This window comes from Sander lucioperca, chromosome 1 (assembly GCF_008315115.2).
Source record: "Sander lucioperca isolate FBNREF2018 chromosome 1, SLUC_FBN_1.2, whole genome shotgun sequence".
Taxonomy (NCBI): Eukaryota; Metazoa; Chordata; class Actinopteri; order Perciformes; family Percidae; genus Sander; species Sander lucioperca.
Window position 1 is genome coordinate 18690946 of NC_050173.1, and position 18992 is coordinate 18709937.

At 39.8% G+C, this 18992-nt stretch overlaps 1 protein-coding gene across 4 annotated transcripts; it reads right to left on the reverse strand.

Annotated features, from left to right (window-relative positions):
• Positions 1–54: 54 nt before the first annotated feature.
• On the reverse strand, positions 55–18362 carry nup58 (nucleoporin 58). Of its 4 annotated transcripts, XM_031301326.2 has the most exons (14): positions 17937–18362; positions 17133–17296; positions 16979–17011; positions 16603–16881; positions 16073–16238; positions 14378–14443; positions 11950–12124; positions 11398–11477; positions 11187–11305; positions 10547–10629; positions 8786–8987; positions 3403–3486; positions 2245–2343; positions 55–1765 (listed from the first exon to the last, which is right to left on the reverse strand). In XM_031301326.2, exons 1-14 carry the CDS (start codon positions 18014–18016, stop codon positions 1596–1598), a joined length of 1800 nt encoding a protein of 599 aa, XP_031157186.1. In that variant the 5' UTR covers positions 18017–18362; the 3' UTR covers positions 55–1595. The 4 variants fall into 4 exon arrangements, 3 of the variants coding, with proteins under 3 accessions (XP_031157186.1, XP_031157187.1, XP_031157188.1); XM_031301327.2 differs by lacking the exon at positions 3403–3486; XM_031301328.2 differs by lacking the exons at positions 2245–2343; positions 3403–3486 and having other exon boundaries at positions 17937–18361.
• Between the last annotated feature and the right edge of the window lie 630 nt (positions 18363–18992).

The window sequence follows — 18992 nt, forward strand, 5'->3', positions numbered from 1 at the left end:
TGTCCCAAATCAGGTGATTTGCACATTCAGACAAACATATAATGACATACACCATTCTGTGTCAACACACACATTTATTGAAGTGATGCCATAGCAAAACATCATATTGAAGATTTTATTATTAAACAGCTTCTTGAAAATACAGGTTAACACAGACTGATTAGAAAATAATAGTACAACTATCAGTATTTGGTAATGGAACAGACATGGACAATTTAAAAAAGCAGAATATCACCTCTACCACCCCCGACACTCAAAATAAGTCAGAAACTATGATAGACCACAGAAACAAACCCATACTTGTGCATTAGGCACACATGCACATTCACACAATCACTGTCAGGTCATATACGCTGGCAAGTGCAAATTTATTTGAGCACATGTATAAGATGTGTAGGTAGAATCTGCTTGTGAAATCCCTTTCAGATTCAACTTAACATTATGGGAGCCATGTAATACAAACAGCACAGCGTTTCCTCTCTCAAGTTCTTACATTGGGGCAAACTAAATGTGTCTAAAAAGTCATTATTAAACAATGATAAGGATGGACTCTAGCAAAAACAACACAGGTTATGTGGACTATCCCAAGGTCCTAGTCCCCTTTTACCCCTCCCGAATGTCATCTCTTTCTCCACTTGGTACAAAAATAAAACTGTGCTTCCCCAAAAACCCACCCTGGACACTCCTGTGCCTATAAAACTATCTAGGATCAGATAATACTCCCCATTGACATCTTCAGGCAGGGATTACACTGTTCCAGACCAACTATTATCTCATAAGCTCCTTTCCCTTTACCATATCTTACCCTTCCCTGGACGAGACTTTGGCCAAGTCATCATTTGAAAGGCGTTCAAGTGCAGTTATGCGATTGACAGAGTTTGTGTAAAACAATGGAACCAACTGCTCTGTCCACCTCAAAGCACAAAAACACATCGATCTTGAAAAATATTCAGACAAAAGCAATTCCTCACAGATAACGATTTGGAAGTGACCCAGCTCTGTCCATGGCTGGCATTCCCAAAAGTATTATAGCGCTACAGATTAGTGTGCAGGCAGCATTTGGAGTCAATGCAAATGGGAAAACTTACGTTTGAAATTATACAAACACTATTTATAACCTTTCCACACAGTCAACCGTCTACTACATTTATTCAGAGTTACTGAGTATTAATAAGACCAAAGTAATATAACTGAATTGTTTAATCTAATAGGAACGCTTTAACGTAAGAACCTTTTGGTATCAACCGACAGGTCATATTGGCTCAGGAATTGGCAATTTGGAATCAAATTAAATTAACTCAGTGGACAATACGCACCAACGTATGATGGAAAGATAATGCTTGTTGGTGAATAGGATTTGCTTTTTCTCAAAGTTCATTGAGTATATACCTCCATGTGATTTTAAATGGGTGATCCTGTGTTGCTGTTTTATGGTGGGTTCAATCCCAGCCCTGATGTTTTCCTCAGATCTACATTTTCTTTGTCTTGTAGTTGGATAACAATTATTATAGCACTTTTTTGCTTTTGGGAGACCAGGTCTTACCCGCTACAAACTCCAAGCTGCTCAGTCACAGGGTTCTGGTTTTTCCTTGGTTCTATCTCTTGCCCCGTTTATTACCAGCAGGGGGTTTCTTGAGCTGGAGAAGGGGTGCTGCGCCGAAGCCTGCAGCAGCTGGGTTAGACACGCCAAAGGTCAGGCCGGCCGAGGGGTTTATGCCAGGGTTACTACTGAAGTTAAAGCCTGTGCTGCTGCTGCTACCAAAACCTAGAAAAGCAAAAGACAGGGGACACGGGACAAAAAAAGAAAGAGGAAAACATGAGAAATGTTAGAGAAAACTAAAGCAGTGGAGCAAATAAAGGATTAAAATAAAAGATGTCCATATGAAATACACATTCTATTGTGAACAGATTTTGTCCACTTGTGAAACCCCAAATCCCAAAATGTGATGGCTAAGCTGGCAGCACACTTGCGTAAAAGGCTAACAAAACAGGATAATGTTGTCGACAAAACCTACTTACAGCAGAGAGGAAACCAGAAAAACTTATTATGCAGTAGTATCTGCACATTGCTCAGAATAGCTTGACAATATGTAACAGAAAGCTTGACCAACTGCTTCTGATGAAATTTGCACAGAGAAATATCTCAATTAAGGAAGTACACTTGCAAGCACAAGCCTACTCAGGTTCTAGTTGTACTGTAATTTTTGGGGGCGGGGTGTGAAGGGGGTATACAGTATTATGTACCTGCACTCAGACTGCCTCCTGTGGGCTTACTGGTAGAGGAGAAGGCAAAAGAAGACCCCCCAGTCCCCACCCCACCAAATCCTGGCCCACCACCAAAACCTGTGGGAGAGAGTGACATGGAAGTCAGTTTGGGCTAAGCACACAACCTACACTAGAAATGAAAACAAGGAGCAGTGGCTCAGGAGTACACAAAGGCAGGCATTGGCAAACATATTTGGGTAATTGTGTGTCAAATCAAAAAGACAAAAAATAAAAGGCAACAAAATGCAACCTTGGCTCACCATACTTACCATTATGGCATACAGTATGACAAGCCAATCTGGATCTGTTGTACATTGTGTTGTCTGTGCCCCTACAACATGTCATGTCTCTAGAAGTTATATTTCTGATGGGTGTGAAAACGACAAAATTCCCAGGGGAAAAAAAAACTATGCAATTCACAAAAATCAGCAAAAATATTTTTTGGTGTCAAACTGTATAAACATAGTTTGAATAAAATCATAAATGTAAACAAAAAACTATCTGATTTGACACAGAATGACCCATATGCAAAACAAATGCCACAACCTAATCAATAGAGCACTGCCCAGAGCTTAACTTCTGACTGGAGACTGCAGATCAAAACAGTACTTGCAGTACACTTAATGGCAAAGCAAGGGCCAAAGGAGAAAAACGTCAGGAGAAAGATTTTACCAAACACACCAACTACAAGAGAACACACCAACTTGGTGTGCGTTCAGACCACTTGCTCCCACACTGCCAAGTTACTTTTAACTGGCTGTTGTGGCCAAGTGGATTTGCCGGTTGACATCCAAAGGTGTTTTAGCTACATGGTACATGCAGAACATTATTTTAGTATAACAGACTGCTTAGTTTTGGCCAAATGTCTCCTCACTAAGGAAAACAATCATCCAACTTGTCACATCAAAGATACAGTGACCAGTGCTCAGTTTTCTTGTGGTGTGAACGCACTTGACCTCTTGTGCAAGAAAGAACAGAGGAGAAACTGCATTGCCAAGCTTTAACTGCACCACTCTCACACATACACACTGCCTTCCAATACTTTCATACAGGAGAACACAAAGACCAAAAAAAAAAAAAAAGCTAGAAGACATTAGGGAAAGGGTATTCTGTGTAAGGGAAGGGCAGAGGTAATACCTCCAAGGGTAGAAGAGCCCAAGCTAGTGCCCACTGCCGAGGCAAAGGGGTTTCCGAACCCTGCCCCCAAGGGTGCCTGGGTCCCTAAGGCACAGAGAGAGAGCATATGCTTTACTCCTCTGAATGCGTGCATGCGTGTAATTATGTCCATCTCCTTTGACAGAAAAAAGTTGGTAAGAACATTCACTATGACAAGGACATATGTATTTTGGGATTTGCACTACTGTCACATAAAATTGACTTCCTTTTCACATTGAAAATATGCTTCAAAAAGATTAAAAGAAATCCCAAGCATGTAGGTTTTAAATAACCTTGTTTTTAAATGCATCCGTGATAAAAACATAATGTCTGCAATAGCTTGCATAAGAGTAATCTAACATTGTGGTTGTATTTGTCAGGACGTCACAAGATTGCAGCAGCTAAGTAATACAAATACAATTACTACAGTGCAACTGCAGAATTAGAAAATGCACCATGCTTTTACAAATGCAGTGCACAAATATATGTACTTTATAAATATTTACAAAAAGGTTTAAACTATAACATAGTAGTTGCTGACAAACTGGGGGGGGGAAATGCTGCTAGTTCTTTCACTCAGAAACTTGTCTTTTTTTCCTCTATGCAATTTTTTCTTTTATGTAATCAAATTTTGTAAGACTTCCAATTAGTCTGCATTGTTAATACAACTTCAGTCAAAAAGAAACAAGGACAAACGTTTCTTTGTTTAAAAATGGATTTATTGTCAATTTAATATGCAATTTCACTTACATAAAACACAAACAAACAAAGTTTATAACAGAATTGATTGTTAATTGCTAACTGCTACTGCATTTGACAAGTTTCCAAATTTTCAAGATTTCTGAGAGTGAATGAACTAGCATACGGCAAAAAATGCATCACACAATTATTGAATAAAGCTTAAAAGGCACACCATGTTATATATTAAATATACTGTATCAACAGGCATTGGTTATATACGTTTTAAACATTCATCTACAAGTAAAAGCACTCGAGATTTAGATAAGAAATGTGAATTTGGCATCTACGGCTGCCTCTCAGTGTAAACTGGTCAAGATAAAGGAAACTCAGTGATATGTTACAGTTTGCCTGTCAAAGTCAATGTGGTCAAGTTTTGTGGTTTGTGTCTGAACACTTTTCACCAGTGACATAACAGCCAAATTTTTGGTGGTTGTTTTCTAAACACAAAAGCTGCACCTTTGATAAATCTACACGTGATTATAAGCTACAAACACACTTTGTTGGATCAAGTCTGATTAGAGATTCAGTCTAGTTAAACATTAGCTTGTCGGAGATCACAGAGACCCCCCCAAAACACAACCTGCAATAGTAATACCTCCTGGAAGCCACATACAGAAATAGCACTACAAAAAAGCATAACATAAGCATATGAGAAATGGTCAAAAGGAAATGATTAAGAGAGAATAAGAACATTCAAAAAACAGTCAACAGCCAACAAGAACCAGAGTGATTTTCTGGATTTCGACTAATCGGGCTGGTTTAAGAGAATTTCTGTGCTGATGCTCAACATCACACAGGAAAAATAAGATACCATACCGTATAAATTCAGAATCATTGAGTTTCAGAAGAACTCCTGTTGAGTTGAGCACTGTGTTCACATTTTAATTCCTTCATTAAAAAAAAAGAAAAAGGGATTACTCCTGCTGTTGTAATGCCTTTCAAGAAAATACAACAGTCAGCATTTGCATACATATTACTGACAGACATTGAGAAGATACCCAACATACAGGAATACGGTGGCTAAATACCAACTATCACCACTTAGGTTCAAACAGCTTTGACAGACCAATAATTATTACATAATTTAATAGTCATTATTGTGCCAAGTATGCCTGCAGAGATGTGGAAGACAATATGTTAAGGTGTATGCTAAATTACACAAAAGTCTGGACAACTTGGGAATCTAGCTAACTTTAAAACGAACTTTTGCTCAACCCCAAAACTGTATTTCAATCCTACAAAAAGTTTAGAGTTGTTTAACAGAGGACTGGAATGTCCAAAGCAGCAGTTTCTCTCTTAACACGCAGCGGCTCCATCAAGACCGAATCCACTAGGTTGGGTTCACCCGAGCACCACTGTAACTAGCAGCAATATGCAGCACATGCTGGAGAGTGAACTGACCAGTTAATATCGGAACACATTAAATGTTTGTCTTCAATCTTTTGAGTGCCAATAATGCTATGCTCTCACCGCTATCTCAATCAATATAACTCAATATCAAGCAAGACTATCCTTTCATCATAAAATGGTGAGAAATAACACCCCGCGCAATAAAGAGACGTGGACACTACACAATCTGAACCACACTGATCTGTCTGTTTCGTTTGACACTAATATATCCTGCTGGTACTGAAGGACCAGTGTGAGCAGCAAAGATCATTCTTCTCTAAGGAACTACCAAACAAACGACTCTACTAGAAAGTAGATGTTCTACAAGAAAACTTGTCACGGCAAAAGGTCCATACAAAGTACCAACACCTTGGATAAAATACCTGAAATTACAACTTGTTAAAAGTACTTTTACTCTGCATTTGCATTCGATTGAACTGAATGTGAAATGATCTGTCTCTGTTACGCTGACAGTAGCCCTTAGGTGAAATAGCTTAAATCAAGTAACCGCAGTATGGCCTCACACAACCACACCAACCAAATCCAGTATTGAACAGTGAGTAAACACAGACTAGTTTTGTGACTGTTGAATATCAATTTTGTAAATTAAATCAATATAAATGAGGGCTTTTCGTTCTCAACACTTGATTGTATACAAACACTGAGCACACCGGTTCATTGAGGCCATCAATAAGTGACAAAGACTGGGGCTATTTCAGCAGCCTCACTTCCACTTTAAGACAAAGTGCAGTAATGGAAAGATAATCTTAGTTTTAATGAACAGTTCAGGTAATTAAATAACTTCTATTTTCAGTCCTGAGTCTTTTGGCACCTTTCACCTTATGTCCATTGAGGCACACATCTGATTAAGCTTTTTGCCGACACAATCAACCCAACGACAAATATATGGGTCGAACAAGAATCTGCCTGAAGTAAGCGCATGGTTAGTGTTGTAAGGGCTGTGATACTGGCCACCTGCCATTCCAATTACAGACTAAGTTACACACAAACAAAAAATAAATGGAAATAAATAGGTAAATAAATAGTGAAGAGACCAAGACAACCACTTCTGAGTAGGCTTATTCTATGAAATTACTCAGTGACTTGAGTCAAATACTAGTAAATAACCACTATTTGGAAAGAGGGATGGGAACTTTGCTGAATATTATCATTGATATTAAAAAAAAAAAAAAAGCAATCTTGTAACATAGTACCCAACTCTGGGGTTAACAGGCTTGCAAAGTTATACCTTATAATAAATAATTTACAGCGCAATGCAGCCTTTTTTGACAGCTAGCTTACCCAGAGAACACAGTTACAATAAACAAATGATCAAACAAAATGATCAGGAACTGATTTGGCTTTATATGAAATAAAAAATGGAAAGCAACACACAATAAATCTTCAGCAGGCACCAAGGTAGCGTGCACTTCTACCACACAAGTGGATTTGACCTACTGTGGCAACAGGGCTTGATTACGAAGGGCTTTTATCTCCAAATTAGGGTCAAGCAATGGATTGTAAAACATTCCTTTCCCTACTTGGCACATACTTAAAAAGGCTAGATGCTTATTCAGAATAGCTACTGCATGTCCTGCTAAGCGACCAAAGGTATTTGAATGTTCCAATATTATAACACTGAAAAATAAGCCACATTCATTGTCTGGGTAACAATTGGTAATTATTGTATCTGGTGACAGTCTGAGCAGATTTGCTGATTTTTGTGAAAAAGGAGGCAGCAGAAATTTGCAAATGAAGCCAGACTTGAGCTGAAGTTTCTATAATTTTCCATGTGAGAATTTCCAAACCATGCTGCCTAACCCCATCCAATTAAAATATTGCTTTTGAACTTTTGAATTACATCTTCACTACACTTTAGAAGAAAGAAAAATACAGCAGAAACATGCCAATATAGAGGAGCTTAGTTTGTTTGTTCATAGTGACTGAGTGCCCTGATATTCCAATAAAATGGCCTACAAAACAAAGCCTACAAAAAAGGCCAAACATTTGTTTAACACCTCTGAGATGTGGCAACAACCATTATGGACACTAGTCTTAACACACCATTGACACCAATCTGTGTGTAAGCTGTATGTGTAATCACCTGTCTGCTTGTCCTGGATATTAATACTGTGTAGAACAACCTTTAGAAATAATTATGATTTTACTTGCAGAATATGGAAAGAATTTCACATGTGGTATGATGGTTTAACATTTAAGGAACATAACTTTATAAATTATTAAATAGAACTTGCTTTTTTGAATACAAGTTGATTTAGGCCTTTAGTTTAATTATTTAGAGTGTGGTTGCCTTAAAATGGGTCTTAGCCTAAACTGTGCCTACTATCGGAAAGACCCTGAACAAGAGAAGCTCCATGCTTCAATAAACAATGGTGATACAATCTTTTTATAAATTGTTCTTTAAAATGTTCAACATTGCTGTATTTTTAGTGAAGTAAATAATCAATTGGAGCTTCCCTACATTACAGTTGGACTGAAGAGAGTAGGAGCTACATTATAATACATTTATACACCAACTGACCACCAAGACACAATCTTATAAAAAAAAATTAAAAAAACAGAACTCTGATTCAATTCAAAGAATGTTTGCCAAGTAATCACACAGCAAGTGTCTAATGCTTCTAACCCCATCACATAACAACCTTCATTGAGTAGGCTCATTTCAAGCATCCATTAAATAAAAAACAGTCCTAACTCAAATGAAATGTACAAGCTCTAATTATAACTTCAAGATTCATGTGAGTAAAATTGAGATAGCTGGACTTTCTCTCACATTATATCATTTCTTCAATGTCAGCCACATATACCTGCTCTAACATAGGGCACAGAGAGAAATTAGGTGAAGTAGGTTATTGTATCCCTAGTATTACTGAAAGTGTTTGTATGACATTCTGTATGACAAGATGGTAAGGCAGCACAAAGGTTTCCTGTCGGAGTTTAGCAACAGATTTCTTATCTCTGCCTTTCTCCGTCTTTCTTTAGCTGTTCTTTCATTAGAGAAAGTACAGACACAATAGCTTGGCACCAGCTAAGGTTTTTTTTATTTTTTATTATTTCTAATCATCCTCTCTGTCCCCTCTTGACCTTTCCACTCCCACGATTGCCTCATTTTAAAAGTTACTTATCCTGTCCTCTCCAAAACATTTCTCTCCTCTCCCTCTTTTATTTTAAGGTGAGAAGAGGAAAACTTTCTAGAACTTGTAGGCAGTCAGACCTGGAGTAGGCTGTTGTTGCTGGGTCAACGTGGCTGCCATGGCAACCGCTGCAGCGTTGGGCACACTGGAGAATGGGGCAGGCCCAGTCGTGACTCGTGGCGTACTCTGCCACTTCCTGTTGGATGCCCGTTTGGACTCAAAGACGTCCGTTGAGTCTTCCAGGAAAGACCGACGGTAGGAAAGGTACTGGTGCTTCAAGATCTATGATATCAGACGTATACAAAGGGAAAGACAAAGAAAAGAATAGAATTAACATATTGTTCACACATTGTAAATTACAATTTGCTTAGAATCTGGACAATGTGGACAACATCATTTTGTAAATAATAACATCATATTATTACAATGCTTATGCTTGATAAATTCCTTTTCACACAGCCTTGTGTTGGGTTCACACTGGCCGATAGTTTTGTGTTGTATTATTTGCGCGAGTTTGATCGCAGCATCATTGTGCTTACTTGCGCCAGTGCAGAGCTGTAGGCACCAACAATGATTCTTTCCGTCATCAACCACGGCCGAAATAACCACTATTGCTGCTTTGTACCTGTTGCGGAAGTCCCAGATACGTCACAAAATCGTGTCTGGATTCATAACATCATCTGAAGGAGCACACAGCTCGGTGAACTTTTACTGCCGTCAGTGTTTCCCACATAAACTAGTAAAACAAAGGTGTATTAACTAATTATGGGAAACAATGACTACAACATTAAAGGTCCCATTACATGGTGCTCTTTGGATGCTTTTATATAGACCTTAGTGGTCCCCTAATAATGTATCTGAAGTCTCTTTCCCGAAATTCAGCCTTGGTGCAGAATTACAGCTACTAGAGCCAGTCCCACAATGAGCTTTACTTAGTATGTGCCATTTCGGTGTCTGTAGCTATTGAGGAGGAGAGAGGTGGAGGGTGGGGGTGTGGCCTTGACCAACTGCCACTTTGCTCATTTGAAAGCCATGATGTCTCTCTCTCATGGGTGGGCCAAATTCTCTAGGCTGGCAAAGCAGAGAAAGGGGAGGTAACCTTCCTCCTTATGACCTCATAAGGAGGAGATTCCAGATCTGAGACATCTGAGCTTTCATTTTCTCAAAGGCAGAGCAGGATACCCAGAGCTCGGTTTACATCTATCGCCATTTCTAGCCACTGAGGGACCATAGGCAGGCTGGGGGAACTCATATTAATGTTAAAAAACCTCAAAGTGAAATTTTCATGCCATGGGACCTTTAAAAAATAAAACTTGGAAAGACAAAACTAAACAAGCGAGAAGATGATACAGATGAAGCGTAGCTTATGATGCACTTTGTCAATTAAATCTGGTTGGATGGTTTGTAATAAACTCATCATAAAAAGTCTGAATTCATGCTTTGTCAAGTCTATCCGCAAGACGACAAGCAAACAACTTTTAAAATGCTTGTTTTCTGCAGGTTAGGATCAATCAGGGCTATGCTATGCAGAAGAATCTCAACGCTGATTAGGTTTCGCGACACAACGTCACACAATTTGTTTTGCTCGAGTTGCCATTTTTTTAAACGGCGTGCAAATACGCAAGTCACGCGCATTTCGCATGTTCGCTTCATTTGCGCCGCAAATTTACGTCTACTGGTGTCTTTGCATTGACTTTGTAATTACGCTGCGCATTTCGCGTGTAGCGCAGCCGGTGTGAACACACCATTAGACAATATTAAACACATTTTCAAAACAATGTTTTGAAAGTTGATAAGAATATTGAATCATTTTCAGACAAAGCTGGAGGAAAAGAACTGACCTTGACATTCTCATTAACAGACTGGAGCTGGGCAGCCTGTGCAACAAATGTCTGGTACAACTTCTGCATGGCCAATGTCAGGTCTGGAAACAAAAAAACATACAAAATATCATCATCTGAGTACACATTTGAGGTGAGTTCAAGAAAAGATGAAGGTAGGGCTGCACGGTTATGGCCAAAATGATAAGCACGATTATTCAGTGATTATGGACATTTTTTGTTGTTGTTGCACTTTCACATTTAAATAAACAGAGCACTGCTTTCATTTCAATGCTGTGCTTCATTCCTGCTAATGTACATATCTTTGCATCAAAATAAGTAGGTCTGGACCCAAAAATTCAACTATTCTGAAATTTGTTTGATGGGTAGGTATTCAGGTTTCAATTTTAGTATTTGGATATTCTTTTATTTTTTTTCCAATAATATAGAACAACAGAATACCTAAAAAGCTTTTTAAATAAACTGAAATGACTAAACAGATCAGTAATTTGCTGTTTGTCACTGTGAGCAACAGTTTTCACTTTCCGCAGTCATCAGCGTTAATGTTAATAGAAAATACATGAATTAATACATGGAGATGACAAGACACATTCACTTACTTTCCTGGGTTGTGTTAAAAGTCAGACAAATGTCCTCTTACCTTGAGGAGTGATGTGGGAGCCACTGCTCTGCGTTGTCAGGTGGTTCTCCAGTTCTTCTATCTGCTGGCGGTACTGCTGCAACTGCACCTCAAACTGCTCTACCAGGCTACGGAAATAACTAAACACAGAAAATGTACACATTTTCATCTTTGTCCACTGCTACTGCACATCTCCCTTTGATTTACTTGCTACATGTGGTGGCTTACTTACTCTGATGGAGCAGTGTTCTCATGCTGAAGTCCAGGGGGAGTCTTTTGTGTACGCAGTGCTATGTCAGCATTTTTCAGCTCCTTGAGAACAAAGGAAAAGAAGACAGTAAAAAGACAGATTTTTATATATATATATATATATATATATATATATATATATATATATATATATATATATATATATATATATATATATACCTTTTTTTTTGGAGAACATTTTCATTTGAAGTCCCATTTGCAAGAGCTACACTGATCTACAGCTATACCTCAGAGAAAACTACCACTTATCCATCTTGGTATAGAACTGGGGCATTTTCTTGTGAATTATATATGTAGTTTGTGATTAAAATGGGCAACAGTAGGTACATACAATGTGTGTTGTCATGTGTATTTCTTGACTTGATTAAGGAAGTCAAGTGTTCATTGTGATGCATGCTCATTCTGACAATGGATCTACTGTATGACTATATAGAATTTGTGCATCAGGACCAAAAAGTTGAGTCAACACATAACTTCACACTTATGCTTGTGTATGTAGCTGTACTGTTTTTACCTGCGCTGTCTCCAGCTTTAGCTTGTCGATGGCCAGGGCTTGGCGCTGCAGACCGCTGGCACTGACAGAGAGCAGCTGTTTGAGGCTCTTGATGTCATCTTGGACTTTGGAAATGGCCTTAGATGACATCCTGCTGATGTCTTCCTGAACCTGTTTCTGATCTTTCACAAATTTTCTATAAAAAGAAGAAAGAAATAAAATTGGAAATAACTAAACAAAAAATGTTTTCCAGCAATACACTGTCGGTGGACGGGTACCAGTACTAGTTGTTTTGCATTTTAATTCCAAAGTGAATAATGGATTTTACTTGGCAATTGGCCAGCACTTGGCGGCTCCAGGGAGGTGTTTGGGGGTGCAGTAGCTACCCCTAGGATTCCCATAGCATCCCCTCAGCAACCCCAAGAAATTGCTGCGGTTTATTTATAAAAAAATATTTTCGTTAATGTGTTAATAATACTATAATCTAGATTTAAACATTATACATTAATAAAACAAACCGATTATTTTTAGAATAAAAACATGAAGCAAACACAGATACTATTCGGCCAATGTGTGCAGCCTTACAGACATTACTTCCGCAGTAACGTATTCACACAGTAGAAGAAGAGCGCAATATTTGGAGCCATTAGGATTAGCGAAGTGAGTGTAACGTTAGTAACGTCATTTTTTACTACCTAAACGTCAACGTGTGGAGACTTTATCAAAAAACCTGTAAATGAGACAGAGATATGGTGAACCTGTCACCAACCGGGATGAAGAAAAGCGGCCGGAGGATGATGACCTGACCGCGGCCACGATTGCTGCTGAGGATGCCTAACGTTACACTGCTGTAAATTACATTAGACCAGGGGATCGCACAGCGAGGCCATAGTGGGTGAGGAGTTTTCTATAGGGGTCTATGCAAGAACTTCACTCTTATCTCTGTCTCGTAGCAGAACATTACAGTGAAAATGTGTTTTACAGAACTGTGAATAAATGAATCACAAAACCAAAGTTAACAGCACACAGGACATTGATTTATTTATAGCCCTGAGAGCACCCTCACTGAAACGTCGAGCAACCCCATAGCACCAGCAAAACAAATCTCTGGCGCCGCCACTGTGCATGCTTATTGGCTCACTGACGCTGAATTAATCCTTAAATATTGAAATTGGGTATTGAATGATGCAGCATTTTTCGATACTTTAGAGGCAACTTGGTCGGTGCCTAAAACGTATTGAATTCGGTACCCAGCCCTAACATTGCCACACTCCACCTATTAAGTAGAAGCCATAGCTTTATGACTATTGGCGCTTTTCCATTACATGGTACCTGCTCGACTCGCCTTTTTTGGTTTTCCATTACGAAAAAAAGTACCTGGTACCTGCTAACAGGTACTTTTTTTAGTACCTCCTCAGTCGAGGTTCCAAGCGAGCTGAGGCGAGCCGAAAAGGTGACGTGAAAGCGACAGACGGGGGTGTCCTGAACAAACCCGCTATTTTTAAACAGTTTAGCCAACTGGTTTTTTTTTTGCTGCCTCCAGCTTCTTCTGAAATAAAATGTGTCTTCTGGCAACAACACACACCGTCGACGTTCTGTGTGTGTCGCGTTAGGTCACGGCAGTTTACTACGGCACCGCTTGTTTACAGTTCTGCGGAGGCTCCAGGCAGAGCTTTCACCGTAGCCTACGTACACACACATGCTGGCTCGACGCACACACCAGCTGACAAATGTATACATCAGGCCACATATTACATAGGCTACGGCGAAAGCTCTGCGTGGAGCCTCCACAGAATTGTAAAACAAGCTCAAGTGGTCTGATGTTTATACTTGTGCGCTGGTGTGTGCATCGAGCAGGAAAGACGACCAGCAACGCTGAGGCGGTACTAAAATCTGCAATGGAAAACGGACGCACAGTGTGTCGAGTCGAGTCAAGCAGATACCATGTAATGGAAAAACGCCATATGATCCTTCTAGCCATGTTTACAAATGCTTTGCTGCATACCTCGGTTGTAACGAGTGGTTATTTGAGTCAAAGTTTATCTTCTATCAGCTTGAATCACTCGGCCCATTCTCCTCTGACCTCTAGCATCAACAAGGTATTTTCACCCACAGGACTGCCGCATACTGGATGTTTTTCCTTTTTCCAGACCATTCTTTGTAAACCCTGTGCGTGAAAATCCCAGTAACTGAGCAGATTGTGAATACTCAGACCAGCCCATCTGGCACCAACAACCATGTCCCGCTCAAAGTTGCTTAGATCACCTTTCTGTCCCATTCTGACATTCAGTTTGGAGTTCAGGAGATTGTCCTGACCAGGACCACAACCCTAAATGCATTGAAGCAGCTGCTATGTGATTGGTTGATTAGATAATTGCATTAACGAGAAATTTAACAGGTGTTCCTAATAATCCTTTAGGTGAGTGTATACACATACAAAAACACTTACTGGAAATTCTCGACATCCTGACAAATAACTGGGGGCAGGTTCTCGTCTTTCAGAGCTTTACTGTCCCTGAGAGAAAAAAAAAAGTGCTTTTCATCATTACAACAAACTGAATAGTACATGCTGATCAGGTATACATAAACAGGGTACAAAGCCACAGAATGCCTCTCAGTAAACAGTTATGTACACTATTTTACATTATAGCATGTACAGGTCTGGGGTCTCATTTATAAACGTGGTGTACGCACAAAACGGGGCTGAAAATGTGCGTACACCACTTCCCACGCAAAGGTTGTGATTTATAAAAAACAAACTTGACGGGAGAATGTGCGGTCCTCCACACAAACTCTGACCCACGCGTACGCACATTTTGGAGACAAAATAGGAATTGGCGACGCAGATGGTGAGGTGGTGAACTGAAGTCAGACTGCAGAAAGTAAATGGGAATAACGATTACTCGTAATATTTTCTAGTATTGATGCCTCACGCACATTTTTTCACTCCATATCATCATGAAGATTAAATCCAGCAGTGGTATTTGCCCTTGTACTGAGTGATAATTGTTCCATAAACACCTCCAACTCAAATCTTAAATAAAAATTAGTTCTTAATGTTTAAATCGGCGCTGTCTCGCGTCACATTGTCCGCTACGGAGCACAGGAGGAGGAGATGGCCCGACTGCATGGATTACAGGATAGCATCAAATACCCTTCCATTACATAACGGCAGAACACAGTGTAAATAACTAAATATCTGTCTTTAATACTGTGCATTTATCATCAAATGTCAAAGTCTGAAAATACAGCCGTTATGCTCTGACGCAATCGTTACCCTTAATGTCCTCGTTATCCGTCCGAACTTTAATACTGTTTGTGACAAAACCTGCATGAAGAAAAGTGTGTTTGCCTATTAGACTTTCTTTTGTCTTCAAATTGTATCTCAAGGTGGGGGATACCACTAGTTGATGCTGTGTTGGCAAGGTGTTAACAATCACAAATTGTTGTAAACATATAAATACTGCGATGAACCTCGTGCGTAATGCTGCATGATGGCACTGCTGGCCCTGCAGGAGGACTCTGCCAATGACAGAATCAGGAGAGAAAGAGACTTCAGGGACCATGTCGATGACTGGCTAATATGCCGATTTAAATTCCCTAAAGCTGAGCTCTTGGATCTATGTACTGAATTGGGTCCAGTAGAGAGGGCAACGCGCCAGAACCGCGCCATCCCGGTCCAAATACAGGTCCTCGCCACTCTGTGGGCAACCGGCTGTTTCCAGAGGGAAATGTCAGAGAGCTGAGTGTTTTTATAATATAAATATTATATATAATCTTCATTTTTATCACTAAGGCTTGTTTGGATATAATATATAGTTCTGTTAAATCTAATTATATACGTCTGGTATATCAAAGCTGTCCCCGAGTGCCGTAATGCCTGCCGTTTTGGGCAGGATAAGAGGCTGATCCACGTACGCACACTTGTGGGTAATCTGATTCATAAAGGGAACATTGCTTACAGGTGTGCGTACGCACTGTTTTATAAATCTGACTTTATTTTGGCATACGCCATTTTGGGATTTTGGGCGTACGTACACTTTTAGTAAGGATCCTACGCACAGTTTTATAAATGAGACGCCTGGACAGTTCTAGGATTTACATTAAGTAAAGAACCATGCATATGTTGGTCAGCAGGACTTACTGTGCGTTGGCTCCAGAAGTGTCGCTCTTACTCTCAGAGGAAGTACTGAAGTCGACTCCACCCAGGCCAATACTGGGGGCAGGGGCCGCTGATACTGCTGTGGAGGCAGCTAACAGAGAACCCAAAGTTAACCCGCTTCCTAGTCCAAGAGTGGTCTGACCCAAACCTGCAACACCAAGTACACATATGGGTTATAACTCTGTGCAACATTGTAAAGATTGAGAACTACTTCTGAAATAGTCCTCAGTTAAGATAGTTGAGTCATAATCAAAACCACTGCAGCTGGAACAATTTAAAACATTGATTTCCTCATTGAAAGGTCACCACTACATTGCTCTCCCACTGACCAAAAACTACAAAAAAACCTAATTATGATTAGTTTATTTATAACAATTAAGACGTTTCATTGACTTTGCCTTTGTATACAATTCTTCTTTAATATAAATCATACAACGTTTTGCCACTATGCTGAGCTCTCAGCACCATGTCCGCACATGTGCACAAGCTCAGGTTACCTGTTTGCATCTCACCTGCAGACAAAGTGTTGGCGAAGAGACTCCCGCCCAGTGATGGGCCTGTTGAGGTTGCAGCTGTGGTGGTTGTTGTGCCACCAAGACCAAGGCTGAAGCCTGCCGATGCAGGCTGCTGTGGAGCCACGGATGTCAGGACAGAGCCAAATGATACACCTGCCCCCGCAGGGGCTGATGAGGAAATGGAAGTGGTGGTGAGGGAGAAGGGTGTTGCTGAGGCGGTGGGCTTGTTAAAGGCCAAGCTGAAGCCAGTGGACGCAGCTGTAGTAGCTGGGGCACCTGAAAGAAAGTATATGTAGAAATCAAGGTTATAACTTATTTCATTAAATTTCCACGATTTTTCTTAAAAATAAATAAAGCATTAACACAAACATACCTAATGTAAGGCCTGCAGTGGGTGCCGCAGCGCCTAAAAGAAAACAACATCACAACATATGATAAGATATTAGCCTATGGATGCAGCTGGCAGACACAGGAATTTATGTCACCGTTTGCCATGGGGTTTGTTTTTTGAATCTGTGTGACATTACTTGAGGCAGGTGTGTTGAAAGAAAATCCCCCAGTTGGTTTCTGAGCAAAGAGACTTCCTCCGAGACCAAGAGATGGGGTGGTGCTGGTGGAGGTGGCAAGGGTTGCTGCTGCTGTACCCAGAGAAGTCCCGATGGAGAAGCCACCAGTATTGGCCGCAGGTGCACTAATGAGGAAAAAAGACAGTAAATTCAGTTACATAACACAGTTCTTTCAAGATACCAGAGACAAGTGTCAAACTAGGGATAATCTGTCATCGTCAGTTATGCAAACGTTTTTTTCCTAATAAAACTTGGTAAAACTACTCAATAGAAAGATAACAATAGAAAAATTGAAGGACATGCCCTCCAACTCTTTACCTTAACGTTACACATTTTACTTGTTACATGTCCAAACAACAGATTGCCAGGACAATTCGCAGAGTTAAATTTGGTGGATCAAAGTAACAGCTGTGACAGTTCCTTCTGTTGAGAATGCCACGCCACATTTGCTTTGCTTATCAGGACAAGCTACAAGTAACGTTAACGTTAATTACACAACAGACAGAACGTAACTTTGAACTTAAAATACGCGTTAACACTTTCTCTCGTTAGATTGTTAGCGTTAACGTTACACAAAACATTCCTCGCTCACATATTAACGTTACTAGTCTTCGCAAAAGTATGTCGCGTTGCCTTTAACGATAACATAAGGTTAGGATACTCAGGTAATGTTATAAAAGCATGCATTTGTTGTCACCTGCTAACGTCAGGTTAACTATGCTAACGTTAGCTCAGTCGACTATTTGAAATATCTCATTACGTTACCTGGTTGCGGCCCCAAATGCGAATCCTCCACCAGTGTTGGTAGAACCAAGAGTCCCTGATCCAAAGTTAAAGCCAGACATTTTGTCTTAAGAGGCACACATTTAACACCAACTGGCGATTTGGACTTTATCCAGAAGACACTCAGCTAGCAACCCAGCATCCCGGCTAATGTTAGCTTTGAAAGATGCCCGCGTGAGGGCCAAATTCGCGGTTTGCCTTTCCTCAAAAAGACAAAAATGTCGGCTTTTCCAAATACGCTAAATCCGGAGCTCTTTGGCTGTAATCTTAATATTATGGTTTCGCACTTCTTTCTTTTGTTTTTAGATTTGTAAAGCTGTCAAATACCGCAGGATTAATTCTCGCATGGTGTTTTTCTATTCCCCGCCTGGTAATTCCCGAATGCTGTTGCATTTCGGGTAATTTGTTTAACTACATTTCCCGTCGTCCCTATCGCTGTTTTTGTTCTCGCGTGATGCCTCACACATGCGCAAGGTAGCAATTGACCGGTCTTGCTTTCAAAATAAAATACGCCATTTGAGACTAGATTTAGTAGATGCTTAGGCCAGGCAGATAAAACATATGTACAGTGCTAAGCATAAGTGAATACACCCATGCTAAAGTTGACTAAAAAGAGGAATATAAAATCATGCTAATTGTTTTTAATTAAGGCATTAAGAGCAATTTCCAAAAGATGATTTTTTATTCCTCTTTTTAGTCATTAGCATGGGTGTATTCACTTATGCTTAGCACTGTATTTGGAAACCATAGACTGTAAATAGGTTCAAACATTATTTGCACAATGCTGTTTCCCTCAAACACTCTTTTTGGTCAATTCTTGCCACTTGTCATTTTCTGCATTAGCCTTACTTGTTCCATTGTACTGTATTTGTGAATGATTTCTCTTTTATGTATTGTTTTTCTTTTTCTCTGTTTTGTTTTACACTGCATATACTCTATCTCCAGATAACGCAAATATATCATTATTTACATTTCTATGTTTTGCATAACAATACCTTTACAATAAACACATTTTTCATACTACTTAATTTTAATGTT

Excerpts from the sequence above, each read along its gene's own strand:
- nup58 (XM_031301326.2), bottom strand. The coding sequence starts at position 18,016 with ATGTCTGGCTTTAACTTTGGATCAGGGACTCTTGGTTCTACCAACACT. Across the intron at positions 11,478-11,949 it reads TAAAGCTGGAGACAGCGCAG|GAGCTGAAAAATGCTGACAT; the intron begins GTAAAAACAGTA and ends TTTGTTCTCAAG. Across the intron at positions 11,306-11,397 it reads GAGAACACTGCTCCATCAGA|TTATTTCCGTAGCCTGGTAG; the intron begins GTAAGTAAGCCA and ends TTCTGTGTTTAG.